This window comes from Canis aureus, chromosome 13, assembly GCF_053574225.1.
Source record: "Canis aureus isolate CA01 chromosome 13, VMU_Caureus_v.1.0, whole genome shotgun sequence".
Lineage (NCBI taxonomy): Eukaryota > Metazoa > Chordata > Mammalia > Carnivora > Canidae > Canis > Canis aureus.
This window is the reverse complement of record NC_135623.1, coordinates 38,286,265-38,302,903: the sequence shown is the minus strand read 5'-3', so window position 1 is coordinate 38,302,903 and position 16,639 is coordinate 38,286,265. Positions and strand designations below refer to the sequence as shown.

Here is a 16,639-nt window from a genome sequence, read left to right as displayed (position 1 = left end):
TGGGAACATATTAGTCAAAGGACATAAAATACTAGTTATTCAGAATGAATAGGTTCTGGAGATACAACGTAATACAGCATGAGGACTATAGTTAAGAGTACCCTACTACGTACTTGAAATTTTTTGAGAGGTCTTAAGTGTTCTTCCCGGAAACACATACAAAAGGTAACTGCGGGAGGTGATGAAAATTTTAATTAGCTTGATTGTGGTAATCGTTCCATAATGTATACATATATCAAAACATTCTACAGTACTCCTTAAACATACATAATTTTATCTGGAGAGAAAGAGATCTAAATAAAGCAAAGGTAGTCCATAGTCATGGTTTGGAAGATTTGTTATTACGATGGAAATACTCCCCAAACTGAAAGTCATAAGTAATCCAGCAAACCTTCTGAATTATTAAATGAGTTCAGCAATGTGGCAGTTTATAAAATCAATATAAGGGATCCCTGGGTGGCGCAGCGGTTTGGCACCTGCCTTTGGCCCAGGGCACGATCCTGGAGACCCGGGATCGAATCCCACGTCGGGCTCCCGGTGCATGGAGCCTGCTTCTCCCTCTGCCTGTGTCTCTGCCTCTCTCTCTCTCTGTGACTATCATAAATAAATAAAAATTTTAAAAAAATTTAAAAAAAATAAAAAATAAATAAAATCAATATAATATACCAATTGTATTCACTACAGTAGCCATGAATGAAACCACAATGAGATACCACTTCAAGTCCACCTGGTCAGCTAAAATAAAAAAGACAGACATAATTTCAAGTGCTGGTTAGGATGCAGAGAAAATCGGAACACATACATTGTTGGTAGGAATCTAAAATGGTGCAGCTACTTCGGAAAAACTCGACACTTCCTGGAAAAAGAAATCAACAAAAACGAAATTTGGAAAATTCTAAATCCAAATTTCTATTAACTGATGAATGGATAAAAATGTGGTATATCTACACAATGGAATATTATCACGCAATAAAGCACAAGTATTGATACATGGTACAAAATATAAGCCTTGAAAATGCAGTTCTCAGCGAAAGAATCCAGTCACAGAAGATGATATATATGATTCTATTTACATAACATATCCAAAATAAGAAAATCCATAAAAAAAACAGAAAGTACATTAGAAGTCCCCATGGGCTGGAGATAGGGGATGGAGGTGAGGAGAGTAATTGCTAATATCTACAGGGCTTTTGGAGGATGTTTAAGATGTTCTAAAATCAAATTATGATAAAAATATTAATTAAAAATAAATTATGGTGATGGTTGTACAATTCTGGGACTATCTTAAAAACCACTAAGCCATATACTTAAAATGAATGAATTTTATGGTATGTGAAATATACTCAATAAAGCTATTTTTAAATATGTATTTCTGGGCCCTGTTTATCTTCCTGACAGTTGCTCCCTTTCTCCCTCATTTTACTTCAGCCATGTTTTTTTTTTTTTAATTATTTTTAGACTTTGTTTATTTATTCATGAGAGACACACAGAGAGAGAGAGAGAGAGAGAGAGAGAAAGGCAGAGACACAGGCAGAGGGAGAAGCAGGCTCCATTCACAGAGCCTGACGCAGGACTCTAACCCGGGTCTCCAGGATCACACCCTGGGCTGAAGGCAGGCACTAAGCTATTGAGCCACCCAGGGATCCCTACTTCAGCCATGTTGACTTTTTTTCCCATTCTTGAAATTCCACTGTAATTACTCAAAATGAACTTGGTGTTCTCTCTCCCTGCAATATTCCTACCTTGGCTCTTTCCAGGCCTGTGTGTTGTTATTCCATTCTCAGCTCCATCACTATAATTCTTTCAGATAACTTTCCACAGTTACCATTCTTCCTTTGCAGTACTCATCAGTTTTAGAAATAACTTTTTCTTTAAATTAGTTTTCTCATCTCCCTTTCATTTCTATTACTGAAGTGCAAGCCCATTTCTACTTTGTGCTCCAGTCACTTAATTCCTCCTGCCTAGAAGTTGCCCAATGATGCGTAATGATCCCATAACATGCATTTTTTTGGATAAGAGAAGGAACAAAAGAATAAAAATGGGGATGAGGCAAAATGAACTATGTTATTAAACAATACTAAGTGTATGCTATATTTTGCCTTATTACTTATTGTCATCTCTTTTAGAATAACAACATTTTGGAGATGCATGAAGATACCTTCTGCAATGTTAAAAATTTGACTTATATTCGTAAGGCGCTAGAGGATATTCGATTGGATGGAAACCCTATCAATCTCAGCAAAACTCCTCAAGCGTACATGTGCCTACCTCGCTTGCCCATTGGAAGCCTTGTCTAATTTCAGATAATGGTTAGCATTACGATGCCCACTACAATAGAACAATTCTTACTGCTCTCTTCAAAAACAGAAGCTCAGAATGATACTTTCAAATTGTATTCTGAAAAATGGTGTACACCTAAAAGTTTTGAGCTAAGATGACAATTTAGTAATTTAAGCAAACACCAGGTAAGTCAGGAATAAAACCAAATGATGTACAGTAAGAGCAAAACTAAATGCTAAAAAATATTTCACAGATATTCTTGTAAATCACATGTAACTTGCAAGTTTTGAGGATTTATATCCCATACAATTTCAAGTTAAGCATATAATAAAGAAAAATACAAAATCAACACTTTAGGTGTATTGCCAAGATTTAGATGTTTTTTAGCTTTCCTATTCTTTTTTTTTTTTCACTAAAGCATGTTTCTATTTCCAAATCTATTAAAGAAAATGAAGGTGAGAATAAAAGTATTTTAAATTTACAATGGAGCTGTGGGAAAATATTCATTATAATCGTAACACACAAATAATCATATGCAACAATAAAACACGCGGCTTCAGTTTTTGCATAATAATATTTTATCACCTTAGAGATATGACTACTCATTTTAGACCCTTGGTTAAATGGCAATTTATTGGTAGATCTCGTGAGATGATGGTGTTACAGGAGGACCTGACCCTGGTCTCGTCCCTCAAACACAACCAGACAGCTATCAAATCCTTCTATAGGTATGTTTCTGTGCCTTTGAATAAAGTAAAATTTAGAAAATGGAAAATAGATGATGATATGATCACCGCACTAGGGAAGAAGCTAAGGCACGCCTGCTAAGGGAAGTTGATCTTTCTGAAATGTATGATCAAAATACCAGCACATAGTCATAAACTGAAAGATTGACCAAATGAAAGATGATTTTCCTCCCAGTTGCAAATTCCAAGTTCTACTCCTGAGAAATAACTAGGAAATGGTTTCTTGAATGCTTTTGTGAAAGTTTCCATGAGAAATAAAAACTTCTACATAAGCAATTTCCCTTTTCTTTTTTTAAGATTTATTTATTTGAGACAGAGAGAGATGTGTGCGTGGGAGTGTGGGCAGGGGGAGGAGTAGAGGGGGTGGAGGAAAGAGGGGAAAGAATGTCTAGGGGACTCTGTGCTGAGCATGCACTGGGCTCTGCGGGGCTCAACGTGGGACCCCATGCAGGGCTCCATCTCACGACGCTGAGATCATGACCCTGAGATTGTGATCTGAGCCGAAAATCAAGAGTCAGACCCTTAACCAACTGAGCCATCCGGGTGCTCCAAGCAATTTCCCTTTTTTTTTTTTTTCTTCTTTTTTTGCAATTTCCCTTTCTTATACAAATATACATGTGCAGGTCCTACACACACATACACATCACCATTATTATGTGTATAAACATGGATTTTTAAGTACAAGAGATAATCATTATTCTAAATCTTGCTTCTCTCGCTAAAAAGATTTCTTGATGATTTTTCCATATAAGCACATACAGCTCTACTGATTCTGAAAAGCATCTATCAGCCCATGACATGAATGTTCATTTTATTTTATTTTTTGTAGTTACAATTAAATTACAAAACTGGCCTTGTGTAAACATAAATAGCTCTGTGGACATATGAGAGTACATCTATGGATAAATTCATAGAAGTGGAATTCTGGGTCAAGGAGCATATATATCATTTTAAATTTTAATAAATATTACTAGATTGGCCTTCAAAGATGTTATACCCATTTACACTTTCACCGACAGTGTGGGAGAGTGCATGATTCTCTTCTACTTCTCAAAAATGGTTAAATGTCAAACTTTTTCATCATTGCGTAATCTATTCCTGAATTAACCTATTAAAGTAAAAAAAGAGACAATTGGCCATAGTACACCCCTAACATTTAAAAATATACAATCTATATTTTTATTTTCAACTCTTTCAGGCAAATATATTTCTTCATCTATAATATCTGAATTTTTCTCATTAGTCTCTATCACCCATCGGATGCCATTATTTGTAGACACGATAGCTAAATTCCGAATTTCTGTAGTGCAGCAATTGAAGAGAATTGTTCTCATGGTTCTCCACAGTAGGTGCATAAGAATCTCCTTGTTTCAATTTAAAGTACAAACATTGATACGTCTGTAATATTGAAAAATATCCATCAATTTTCTTGAGACTATCAATTTTCTTGGGGAAAACTAATCATGCACTCACTTAATCATAATTTGTATACCCAAAGTTATAAAACTTAAAAAAGCATAACCATCAATCCATCATTATAAACCAGTGATATTTAGAAATGGAATTTTCATTTGGACTTAAAAATTTTTTTTTTAAGATTTTATTTTTTTTAGTTGAGAGAGAGAAGGAGCAAGCAAGAGCGGCGGGAGGGGCAGAGAGGAAGAGGGAGGGGGAGAAACAGGCTCCCCACTAAGGAGAGAGCCTGAGGAAGTACCGGGTTCCGCTCTAACCCTGGATCCCAGGACCCCAGGGTCATGACCTGAACCAAAGGCAGAGACTTAACTGATTGAGCCACCCAGATGCCCCTCATTTTGACTTTTTAGATATACTGCCTTTAAATACATTATCCTGAATCAGGCTAAAAGTAGAATTCTAATATTGCAACTCTGTTTTCTATCACTGCCTTTAAAAAACTGTCTCAAAAGGGGATCCCTGGGTGGCGCAGCGGTTTAGCCCCTGCCTTTGGCCCAGGGCGCGATCCTGGAGACCCTGGATCAAATCCCACATCGGGCTTCTCGGTGCATGGAGCCTGCTTCTCCCTCTGCCTGTGTCTCTGCCTCTCTCTCTCTCTCTCCCTGTGTGACTATCATAAATAAATAAAAATTAAAAAAAAATAAATCGTTAAAAAAAAATTGTCTCAAAATTAGCAGTTTATTATCTCTCAATTCATGTAGGTAAAAAAATCTTCTGTGACTCAACGGAGTTCTCAGTTTAGGATTCCGCAGGTGCCAAGGGCCAATAATGATGTTAGAGACCCATGAAAAATGTCTTCATTTCTTTTAACATAAAAGAAAGCAAGATAACGACAATAATGATGACGATGATAACAAACATGGAGTAATGAATCTAATCTGGCTTATATTTATCTTTACTGCAACAAGTCATAAATTAGAAATTTTATTTTAATTTTCTTATGGAGGAAGGGGCTCGTGAAAAAGTCATAATGAGGCTTTGCCCACAGGAATCTTACTGATGATCTTAGATCTCCCCACAAATGATCTAAAAACCTCTGTCCTCATAGCCTCCCCTGAATACTGTTACTACAAAATTGGGGTGGGCAGCTGTCACAAAAAGTGAAATGAAATAAAATACAAGGATGAGAGGGGCATTATTGTGGGAACACAGAGACAAATGACATGTTCCCAGCCATTGTGGCTTCCTACTCACAAGGCTACCCTGCAGATTTAATTTACCAGGAATTCTATAAGGACAAGGTGCTACAATAGCCCTGAAAATGTGATGATAGCATTTTAGTATTCGTTCTAAATGCATCCTATTTCAGGGGCCATTTCCAGCGCTTCACATTCTTAATTGAAAGCTCTCATTCTAAAACTGACCCCTGATTAAATGCTGTATTTTTTAATAATTTTTTTCCTTTATTCAATTGTTACACGTATTTATTTTTCTCAAAATTAACAGGTCATTTTTCACTGGGGGAAGGCACTTCCTTCTATTGCCCCATAATATAGCATACTTTAAAATTATTTATAAACACACATTTCCATGCTAATAATAATTCCTAATTGATCATTACTGCCTACACATGTTTTTCAGATGTTCCAAATTCAATATGTTGGGTTAATTCTCTGCAAATCCTGAGTTATTAAAAAGATTAAGAATATTTTCAAAGGGTGATAGTAAATAATACCTACACATAGTTCTATTGTGCATGCAAAATTCCCATCCTTACTTCTTATATCTGGAGAAACTGTCCTTGTAGTTACCTCTTTACAAAGTTAAGTTTCTCTTCATAATGTATTTGAATGACATGAAGATTTATAAATGGGGAAGTTCCACCATGTTACTCCCTGATGCACAACATGCCTCACCAATTTTCTAACTAACCCCACAACTTCCCAAATTATCAAGAGGAAACACGAAGTTAATCTCATCTCACTTTTTGAAAAGCTCTAAAGGCTTAATACCTTGTATTTAGCTTCTATGACCAACAGATGGCGCCTACCTTTTTGGTTTCAAATAACTGTACATGGATATCTTCGCAGTTGCAAAAGGCGAGTTTTTGAGAGTGTATAAAATGCATTCCATTTATTTTTTCAATATCCCATAGGACTTAATAGGTTCCAAATATGGATCTAAAAATATTTGTTGAATTTTATTTATATGACCAACTATATCAGGTATATCCAACTTATCTCTAAAAATTTTTATTTATAGGTTTAATTAGCTGAGGCTTGCTTTCTAAAAGCCAACTGAAAAATGATGAAATCTAATAAACATACCCAATTACGCTGCACCAGAATAAAGGGTAATTAACGTTGGCAACCTGGAAGAATTTAAATATGATATTCGTGATAAAGATAAATGAAGTACCTATCTTCTTCTCTCTGTTTTGAGCTCTCACTGACTGAATCTTGAATGAGTTACTACTGCCATCAAGTGTTAGAATTCATCCTAGTCAATTCATACAAATGCACAAAAAATAACACCAAGAGAGCAGTGTGTTTTCCAACTGGCCATGTAATGGCCTGTGTAACATAAAGCATAGCATAACCTATGCTGTCATGTAGCCTTTAATGGAACTTCAAAATGCTGAATGTCATTAAAATATCCCAAATAAAGTCATAACCAGTTAAAGTGAAGGACATATTTAACTAAATTTACTTGGTCTATGTGGTGAATGGACTTTAAGGTAATCTCCCCCAGTGAACTTCCCATCTCTTGGTATTCAAGCCTTTGGGTAACCTTCTCCACTTGAATGCCGGTAAGACCTGGGTCTTGTTTCTAACCCATAGAATATGACAAAGAAGGTGGATGTCTCAAATGCTAATGTCAAGCCCAGAGTACGATTCATATGCGTGTGTGTGTGTGTGTGTGTGTGTGTGTGTGTGTGTTCGTTGTGCTAGGAAGCACTAGGGAGATCTGCTTTGAGTTTCTGGAATGAGCAGCCCTACTGAGGAAGCCCATGACAAGGAAGTGAGAACGGTCTCCAGGAATGGCTGCTGACCCCTAGGACCTGTTGGTGGCCTCCAAACCTGCATGTGTCCTCCAGCCAACGGACAGCTAAAAGGCAGGGCCCTCGCATAGACAGCCTCAAGGGAATAAATTCTGCAATAACATTTTCCCAAATGGAGCCCCCAGATGAGAACCCAAGCCAGCCAAGCACCTTGACCATAGCCTGGCGAGATCCTGAGCTACTAAGCTAAGCTACTCTTGGGCTCCTAACACCAGAAAACTCTGAGACAACAAATGTTATGTCGTTCTAAGTAAGTTTGTGGGAATTTGTTACACAGCCATAGAAAACTAATACTACATGTTCAAGCACAGTAAGTGTGTTATATGTTAATGTTGAAGTAGAACACTTCATCTTACAGTCTTTAAAGAATACGGGCCAATTAAATGGTGTCCTAAGGAATTCTTTAATTGCATTTTTGAAAGTTGTGTTTAACACACTCTGGTGGTAATTTTCTCAGGTGATTTACCAGTCATGAACAATTTGAATTACCGTGCTAATCTACTAGGGAAAAAAAAACCCTAAAAATCATAAATCATAATTTTCTGCTTCTCTTAAAAAGACGAAGGATGGAGCAAGAACAATACCACGTCAGTGTTCTTTAGTAAGGAGAATTAATATGAACTGTGCGGGTCATCATGGAAAAATTGTACAAAACCAATGTCCTTAATTATCTGTGAGTTCATCTTTTTTATTTTTTTAATTTTATTTTTAATTTTTTAAAGATTTATTCATTCACAAGAGACACAGAGAGAGGCAGAGACATAGGTAGAGGGAGAAGCAGGCTCTCCATGGAGCCCGATGCAGGACTCTATCCCAGGACCCCAGGATCACGCCCTGAGCCAAAGGCAGATGCTCAACCACTGAGCCACCCAGGCGCCCCAACCTTTTTTTAACACAAAGAAGAAATTCATGAGAATTCTACTACAGTAACACGGTCAATTTCTAAAGTTCCCAATTAAAGCCCAATATGTATACTACTTATGTCCTCAGAAAAATAAATCTGGAGTATCAGCATTCCAATCTGAATTAAGCAGAATAAGGGTATAGTAACTGCCAACTGTGTGATTCTACATCCAGGAAGGGACACTGGGGGCTAAAAGTGTCAGCATTCTGCACTTGGAGTCAAGCAGCAAACCACAGAGCAAACAAAATTGAATGAAGCCTGTGGAGTCTCCAGGTTTCACAACAAGGGTTGAAGTCCTGATCCAAAAAACCCCACATTGTTCTCAATTTTCAACCAGGAAGGCGCAAATGACCTTTGTAGGCTTCAGGGCTTCCCCACATTTCTTTCTCTGTCATATACTGGAGGCTTGTATAGACTCAGGATCCCAGTGGGCAATGTTCCAGTTTCCACTATTCCACTCACCCCAGGAAAGCAATAAAGGGATATACTCTGGGATGGTTTTCTCTAAGATCAAGCTTGGTAGCATTTTCACGATGTTTCTAAAAGGTGGGCCAAGAAAAGGGCATGGCATCACTCACAGGGTTAGTTATCTTTACATACACTATATCAACTTCTTTAAAGGTCCTAAAGTATTGAAGTGTGACAATGGCCATAGCTAACAGCCACTGTGCGCTCATGGGTACCTGCACCAGCTGCTATAATGAAGTACCTTACGGAACCTTTAACACAACTATGGAATAGGTATCATAACCATAGTCTCCGTTCGGGTTAGGAACACAAGGTTTACAGAGGTTAATCATTGCTGAATTGAACTTGAAGCACATTCTCTTGAACAGATTTCATTTTTTTTGGAGCAGTTTTAGGTTCACATTAAAATTGAGTAGAGTAGCCATATCCAGTCCCATATTTGGGATTTCCCATATACTCTCTCGTCCCACTCATGGAGGGCTTCTTCCCTTGTGGATAACCCCTACCAGGAAGGTACTGTCCTTTCAACTGATGAACTTCCATTGACTCATCATCATCACCCAAAGTCTACAGCTCACATTAGGGTTCAGTCTCGATATTGTACATTCTATGGATTGAGATGGAAGCATAATGACATATGTCCACCACTATTATGGTATCATTCAGAGTAGGTTCATGCTAATGTAAATCAAAGCCCATATTCTTCACCGCAATGTTATAAAGGCTCCCAGAGTATGTGCCATCTGGTAGACAAAGGGACATCCGAAAAGAGGCCATTGGCATATTTGTATTCCCAAGAATAACCACCACCACCCTCAGACATCCTGGGATGATTTATTTAAGCAGTGGACATTTGCATGCCATAGCGTAATTACTAAAGTGTTTTCCCATAGGATTTCGTGTCCGCATCCCAAAAGTCCTATTTAAGGGTGAATGGGCAGTCCAGCGCAGCCATATGGTTAAGAATTTGGGGTTGGGGGCCAAACTGCCTGAGGTTTAAATACTGGCCCCAGGGCACCTGGGTGGCTCAGTGGTGGAGCATCTGCCTTTGGCTCAGGGGTGGTCCGGGGATCCTGGGATCCAGTCCCCCATTGGGTTCCCCATGCGGAGCCTGCTTCTCTCTCTGCCTATGTCTCTGCCTTTCTCTGTGTGTCTCTCATGAATAAATAAATAAAATCTTTAATAAATGAGTGAATGAATGAATACTGGCCGCAAAGCTCCTCATCCCGACCACCTCGGGTAAACTAACTTCTGGATTCCCTGAGCTGGGGGACGCGGTGGCGATGCCAAGCAGACAGAGCCCGCGGGCCTAAGGACTGTGTGCCCGGGGCCCCCCGGGGAGCCAGCACGGCTAGCAGGGTGTGCGCTCGCGTTTCACGAACGAGGTGCTGCAACTGCCAGGCGCTAGGGGAGTGTGCACGGCCCCCAAGGTACGAGTGGGGCCCAGTTTCCTGACACCAGGCACTTTCCCCTCTAGCCCTTCCACCTCCCCAAGTGTAGGATGCATGTTTTGCAATGTACAAGGTAGGTCCCCCACCCCGAACCCCACACCCCGCTGCCAAGAGGTTCAACTCTAGGCCCAGGTGCCTCATCCCCGCACCCCCAGGTGGTGCGCAGGTTTCACATGAACCGGCCCCGAGCGTCCTCCGAGTTGGGGAGCACTGCCCCCAGCCTCGGGCCCGTCGCCCCCTTTCAAAGCCTGCGTCACAAGCCCCCTGCGAACCCTCGCGCGGCACCTGGTTCCACCCGAACCGCCCCCCGTCGCCCAAGGAGAACGACCTGGACCCCGATTGGCTGTCGCCCCGGGCAACCAAGGACGCGGTGGGCACGCGGGGCCTCCGGCCACTATTTAAAGGCCGCGCAGCCCGCGCCCGCTCAGTCCCGCCGGGTCCCGGGCCCGACGGGGAAGCGCCTGGGTGGGGAGGGAGCCGCCAGGTACACGCACCCCGGCCTGCCCGGCTCCCAGGGGGCCCCGGGAGCGGGTGTCCCCGTGCGTCGCCCACCACCACCTTCGTCCCCCCCTCCCTCCCCAGCCTTACCCAGCCCCAGCCCACCTGGGCCGGACCGCTCGGGGGCGCAGGACGAGAGACTGCGGAGCAAGCGGGAGCGAGCGAGCGAGCGGAGCGGACGGAGACCGGCACGTGCTGCCGCCGCGCAGGCGGACGAGGCTCTGCACACCCGAGGCTCTGCACACCCTCGGCTCGGGCCAAACGACCGCAGCTTCCGGGGCGCTTCCGCTTCCACCTCCCCGAGCTCCGTGAGCGATGACCCAGACCCTCTACACACGGGAGGAGCCTCGTAACCTGGGCGGCGGCTGGGCGCCCCCCGCCCCGTTGCGCACCTGGTCCACCTGCCACCGAAGGCGCAGGGGCGCCCCGATTTACAAGCGGCGCCGCCGCTACGGCCCCAAGTCTGAGTATGAGCCCCCCTGGAAACAGCCGAAGCAGCAGCACGGCCCGGGCCCGTGGTTCCAGCCACCCCGACGGCCCTACTGGGCCGTGTCCCCTAACGGGGGGCGCCGCGGGGGGGCCTGGCGCCCGCCCCCCGGGGGCTTCTGGCGGCGGCCCGGCCGCGTGCAAGTGATCCGGGTGTACGGCCTGCACCCCGTCTGCCTGTGCTGCTGCTCGTGCTGGCGCGGGCCCTGGAAGCGCGGCTGGGCGCGGCCCCCGGGCAGGAGGAAGCGCTGGGGCCGCCGGGGTCGAGGCCCGCGCCGCCCGCCTCGCCGCCCCTCCCCGCCGCGCCCGCCCGCCGCGCTGAGCACCCTGCTCCGGCCCGTCAACCTGTACGGGTGGCGCGCGCCGGGCATGCGGGCGCCGCGCAACACCACGCAGTTCATCATGAACCAGATCTACGAGGACATGCGGCAGGAGGAGCTGGAGCGCCAGCAGGAGGCGCTGCGGAGGCAGCAGGCCGCCCCCGGGGGCTCCTCCCAGAGCGACGAGGCCCCCCGCGGCGAGGAGGGGGAGGGGGAGGAGGAGGACCGGAGGAGGAGGAGGAGGAGGAGGAGGAGGAGGAGGAGGAGGACGCCGGCCCGTGGGGCGCTCCGTACGGCGGCGTGCAGGACCCGTCGCTCGTCTTCAGTCCCGACCCCGACCGGGAGCTCGGGTCTCCCGCCGCACCGCTGGGGCAGGAGGAGCAGGGGGAGGAGTGCGAGTGCGAGTGTGACAACGAGGAGTGTGATGGGAAGGAGGAGGAGAGCCAGGAGGAGGAGGAGGAGGAAGAGGCCTCAGATGATGAAGAGGAGGAGGTCGAAGAGGCTGACTGTGTGGAGGAGGGGGAGGAGGAGCAGGAGGAGGAGGAGGGGGAGGAGGGGGAGGAGGACCAGGAGGAGGAGGAGGAGGATCAGGAGGAGGAGGAGGAGACAGAAGAGGAGGCCGTGGAGGAGGAGGAGCCGAGAGAGGAAGAGGACCATTTACCTCTGCAAATGCCTTTGTCGTTCCTAGTGGGGCCCGAGGAAGAGAGAGAGAACTTTCTAAACTGTGCTTATTTAAGCCCCAAGCAGATCATTCCTAGAGTGGCCCAGGAAGCCCTCCTCGTGGTTGAGACATTAACTGTTAGCAGGAAAGGGATTGAGGATGGGATGGAACTGATGTGAGGCTAAAATGGAATAGCCACTTATTGAAAACCAGTTCCAAAAAAAAAAAAAAAAAAGAGTTCCATTAATAAACATACCAATGGAAACCCCTTCTTTGGCCATCATAAAATGTTCAGAAACTGGTGTGTTTGTGTATGAGTATGGGTGGGGGAGGGGCAGCTTTCAAATATAATTTAATCGGAAATGATTAAAGGCCAAATATTTTATTACTGCAGTTTGAATGGTTTCATTTGGTGTTTTCCTCTCTAGACACGAGATTTTTTTTTCAATTCTGGCAAATTTTTTTTTTTTTTTTTAAGTTCTGGCAATGCTGGAAGGTTTTTCTAGGGTGCTTTTTTGTTTTGGTTTTGGTTTTGGTTTTTCGGTAACAGATTTATTCAACTGTCAAGTAGACAGTTGAGCTTGGAATCAACAGGTTTTTTGGCGGTTACATGCTTCAGGAGCCCACGCGGTAGCTACTGAATGTCTGTCAGTGCTCTTAACATCATAGTGACACCATGTAAGAATGTCTATATTTCAAAAAAATATTTTTCCTCGTAGATTCTCCACCTTCAGAGTTCGTTTTTGAGGGTTGTAATTTGCTAACCCCACTTGTCTCTCGTGGCATCACTCATTTATATTCCTTGTGCCGCAGTCTGTAGATCTTCCTCAGAACACAAAGTTGCTTCTGTGGAACTGGGTTTTGCCATGGCCTCAACAATCCATAAATCCATGCATGGAGAGGATTCCCCATGGTCAGAAGTCAACTTGTACATCTAGTTAAAATCCAAGGTAACTACAAACAATGGAACATAGCTTAGATTTTGAAGCCTTGTTCCTGGATATATTCCTTGTCATGAGTTCACGGGAACCATAAAAATAGTTTTTGCAGAATGGATTTTTTAAAGGATTGTTGGCCTTTTGGGGGTGGAATATCTTCTTTCCCAGTTGGTCTTCCTTTCAAAGAAGAGTAAACCAAAGATGTGTTCAGTGCAAGCCTGTGTGAGCTAGTTTCTAATATCTAAACAATTACCTACAGAGAATACATTATTCAAAGTAATAGTTCTTATTCAAACATTTTTAGGAAGTCAATACATTTCCTCCTGGGCACTTAATTCTCAAAACTTAATAAAAGTTTCCATCCATAGCATATTTCCAGAACATCCCTTGATGTGAAGACTTCGAACCTTTCACAAAAATTACATTTTTTTTTTAACAAACTGTGCTAAGTATAGTTTGAATCACAATTCAATATTTGGTGAAGAGCAGACTGTATGGTGATATCTCACCTGGATATTGATTTTTACTCATATATCCCAGCGTACTGCAGCTTTTGGGGGGATAAGCTTAAGCTCTTAAAAAATGATTATAGCGTTAAATGAAAGCACTCTGCTTTTCACTATTATTTAAATATCAGAAATCTAATTAGCAATACTTCAGGGGTCAACAGGATGAACAGAAGCAACAACTAACACATGGCGGGAATTTTCAAATGACACTGAACATTCCAAACTGTCGCAATGGATAACCAAACATTTAATAATACTCTAAAAGATCATGACTTTCTCCAGGATGCAATTTCTGAGTGACCTATAATTGTAGTTTAAGACTAGCTCCATTCTAATGTATATATGTAGGGGGGAAACGAAGAGTCCTGCTCCTGATACTGGTCCACAGATCCTTGCAAACCATAGCTCATACATACTTTATCCAAGACATTCAAATATTCACTATATCATAAGTATGTTTTCATTAAGGACTTAGGATTTCATTTAGGGCTTCTTCATAATCACATCCGGACAATTCCCAGCTCATTATTACAAAAGATTCTACTTTCACATTAAAAAAAAAAAAAAAAAAACACATTAACCACCTTTACAGGCACAAAGCATTCTTCACTAGCCATTGTAGAGGATGTAGGCATGAGCAGTCCCTCAGGAATTTCCTCGACTTCCCCAACCATTATTCAACAAATACTATTAGGGGCCAACCAAGGTGAATTTTAATAAGGATACAATGGTGAAAAAAAAAATCCCTACTCTTATGTTGCTGATAGTTTAGTAGGAAAGACACATTAAATGAGGTAGACAAATTAGTCACGGCAAGCAATGCCAAGGAGATGCATCGCTGTGAAAATCCAGATCACGAGGAAACCCAAGAGTAGAGCTAGGGATGTTAACTGTGTGCAGAGGGAACCATGCGTGAGTCTAAAGGCCAAGAGCTGAGAGGAGCTCAGTGCCTTCAAGGAACTGAGGACGGAAATAGGAGTGTCCTGAAGGAGCAGCCACTGAAGAGTTTCAGAAGTAGACAGAAGCTCTATTATCTATTCACTTCTGTACAACCTATATCTTCTGAAATAGGCACCAGCAAAAATTAATGGAGGAAGAAAATGATTAGTCACTGATGATTCTCTACCTGAACACTCTGTTTTATCAGCCAGATAATTGTGATGGCCCTATCACCAATCCTAAAGGCCCATTAAAATGAAGAAAATAATGCTGGGGTTTGCGGGGGAGGACAGGCATCCCAGTGCACCCATCATGACACTTTTCAGACACCTCCCTACCCACTCTCAGGTAATGACAGGGCCCTAGGGATTGTTGCTTAGCATGCTTGGAGCACTCCTATGGAGAACCTCTGCACGGCGTGTTCAGGACAACTTGATGATTCAGCATCGGTACAAACTCAGAATAAACCTAGTCGTTAGTTTTAGAGTTAAGTGTACACTTGACGAAAACACAAGTTTTCCAAAGTAAACTCATTTTTCTTCAAATCATCTCAAACTGTATGAGTGAACACAGTGATAAAGAGGTGCCACTGGGGCTCCTGGGGGCTCAGTGGTTGAGCGCCTGCCTTCAGCTCAGATCATGATCCCGGGGTCCTGGGATCGAGCCCCACATCAGGCTCCCCGCAGGAAGCCTGCTTCTCCCTCTGTCCATGTCAATGCCTCTCTCTGTGTGTGTCTCATGAATTTAAAAAAAAAAAAAAAAAAAAAGGAGGAGCCACTCAGCCATTTCTGTCAAGAATCGAGGTACTATTTCCTTTGTCAATGAGAAGAAAAAAATAACATTATAAATCACAAATGTGTTTGGAAGGCCTAGGCTTGATAAGAATCTTTGCTGTCTATTCTCAAGTGTTTTTAAATATAGAGATTCTGGTAATTTTCCTTTCCTGCTGACTGACAGCGTTTCTTGATTTATCTTCATTACTTTGTCTCCACAGTAACTCAGAGGGATTTTTTTTTTCCTGTGAAAATACTAGTCTTCTAAGGATGCAAAGACATCTGACATTTAGAGATCAACTCTGAGTATAGTTTCATAAAATTTTTAACATCTGCATGGGAAAGAAGTAATTGCAACATATTTAATTCCATTAAAATAAACAGAAGAGGTGAAATAACCAGTTTCCTGCCAGCTACACCAAACCAAGAGGGTCTGGGGAAAAAATGGTACAAATGTCATCTCAGAGGTGGTCTGGGGGCGAAGGAGTGAATAGGACTAAGAAAACATCTTTAATTTTGATTTTAACAGCACAAAAAGCTTATATATGCAGCTATGTTGATTTCGATAGATTCATATTAATGGAATAATAATAGAAAATTACTCTTAATATTAATGCTTCCCTTCAGCTTTGGTAATCTGTGTATTTAAAGCAATACCGGAATGTGGCTCCATCTTACCTGTTTTAGTACAGTCATTGTTCTGCGTCTTTTTCCTTTTTATTTATTTATTTATTTATTTTTATTTTTTTTTCCTTTTTATTTATTTTTGCACCTATTTACTTTTAATCAGTTAATGGAACATAACCAGACATAAAGGTCAGCGATGGAAGAGAAGAGTTTGGGCATCTGTGTGTGGTCACTGCTGCATAAGACCCATGGAGTAGCCACTTACCTTGGGTCTGCTTCCTCAAATGTACTTGTCTTACTCCATTACCGCTCAGACCTACCATGAAGATCAAATAACCCAGTATTTAAGAAGTGCAGTAGACACTATACATCACTGTTCATCATTATATGCTAAATTAATCTTATAATCATGCCAATTTGTGAACATTAGACCAGTGTAGGTTCATTAACAAGGCTCAGAAAGCGTCATCTCATTGCGGTTCCATTGGACTGAAATACCTAGATATTTTCGTTGTCACCACTAAACTAAGAGTGAACTAACTTGCTCTAGAAATTCAGTTTTGGC

General features: G+C 42.5%; 2 protein-coding genes across 3 annotated transcripts in view; both read left to right on the top strand.

The window, feature by feature from the left end:
- The window catches only part of EPYC (epiphycan), a 38,407-nt gene extending 35,109 nt beyond the window's left edge, over window positions 1-3,298 (top strand). For both annotated transcript variants that reach the window (XM_077845775.1, XM_077845776.1), the window contains exon 8: window positions 2,127-3,298. In XM_077845775.1, coding sequence (XP_077701901.1) covers window positions 2,127-2,297 — 171 coding nt within the window. In that variant the 3' untranslated portion in view covers window positions 2,298-3,298. The remainder of the gene's footprint in view (window positions 1-2,126) is intronic.
- A 7,377-nt stretch (window positions 3,299-10,675) lies between these two features.
- Window positions 10,676-12,673, top strand: CCER1 (coiled-coil glutamate rich protein 1). The gene is made up of 3 exons (XM_077845774.1): window positions 10,676-10,807; window positions 10,906-11,857; window positions 11,917-12,673. Exons 2-3 carry the CDS (start codon window positions 11,137-11,139, stop codon window positions 12,465-12,467), a joined length of 1,272 nt encoding a protein of 423 aa, XP_077701900.1. The 5' UTR covers window positions 10,676-10,807; window positions 10,906-11,136; the 3' UTR covers window positions 12,468-12,673.
- The last annotated feature ends 3,966 nt before the right edge of the window (window positions 12,674-16,639 follow it).

Bases quoted from the DNA above. Each gene is read 5' to 3' on its own strand.
- CCER1 (XM_077845774.1), top strand. From the start codon at position 11,137: ATGACCCAGACCCTCTACACACGGGAGGAGCCTCGTAACCTGGGCGGC. The intron at 11,858-11,916 runs GGAGGAGGAGGA...CGTGGGGCGCTC, and splicing joins GGGGGAGGAGGAGGACCGGA to CGTACGGCGGCGTGCAGGAC.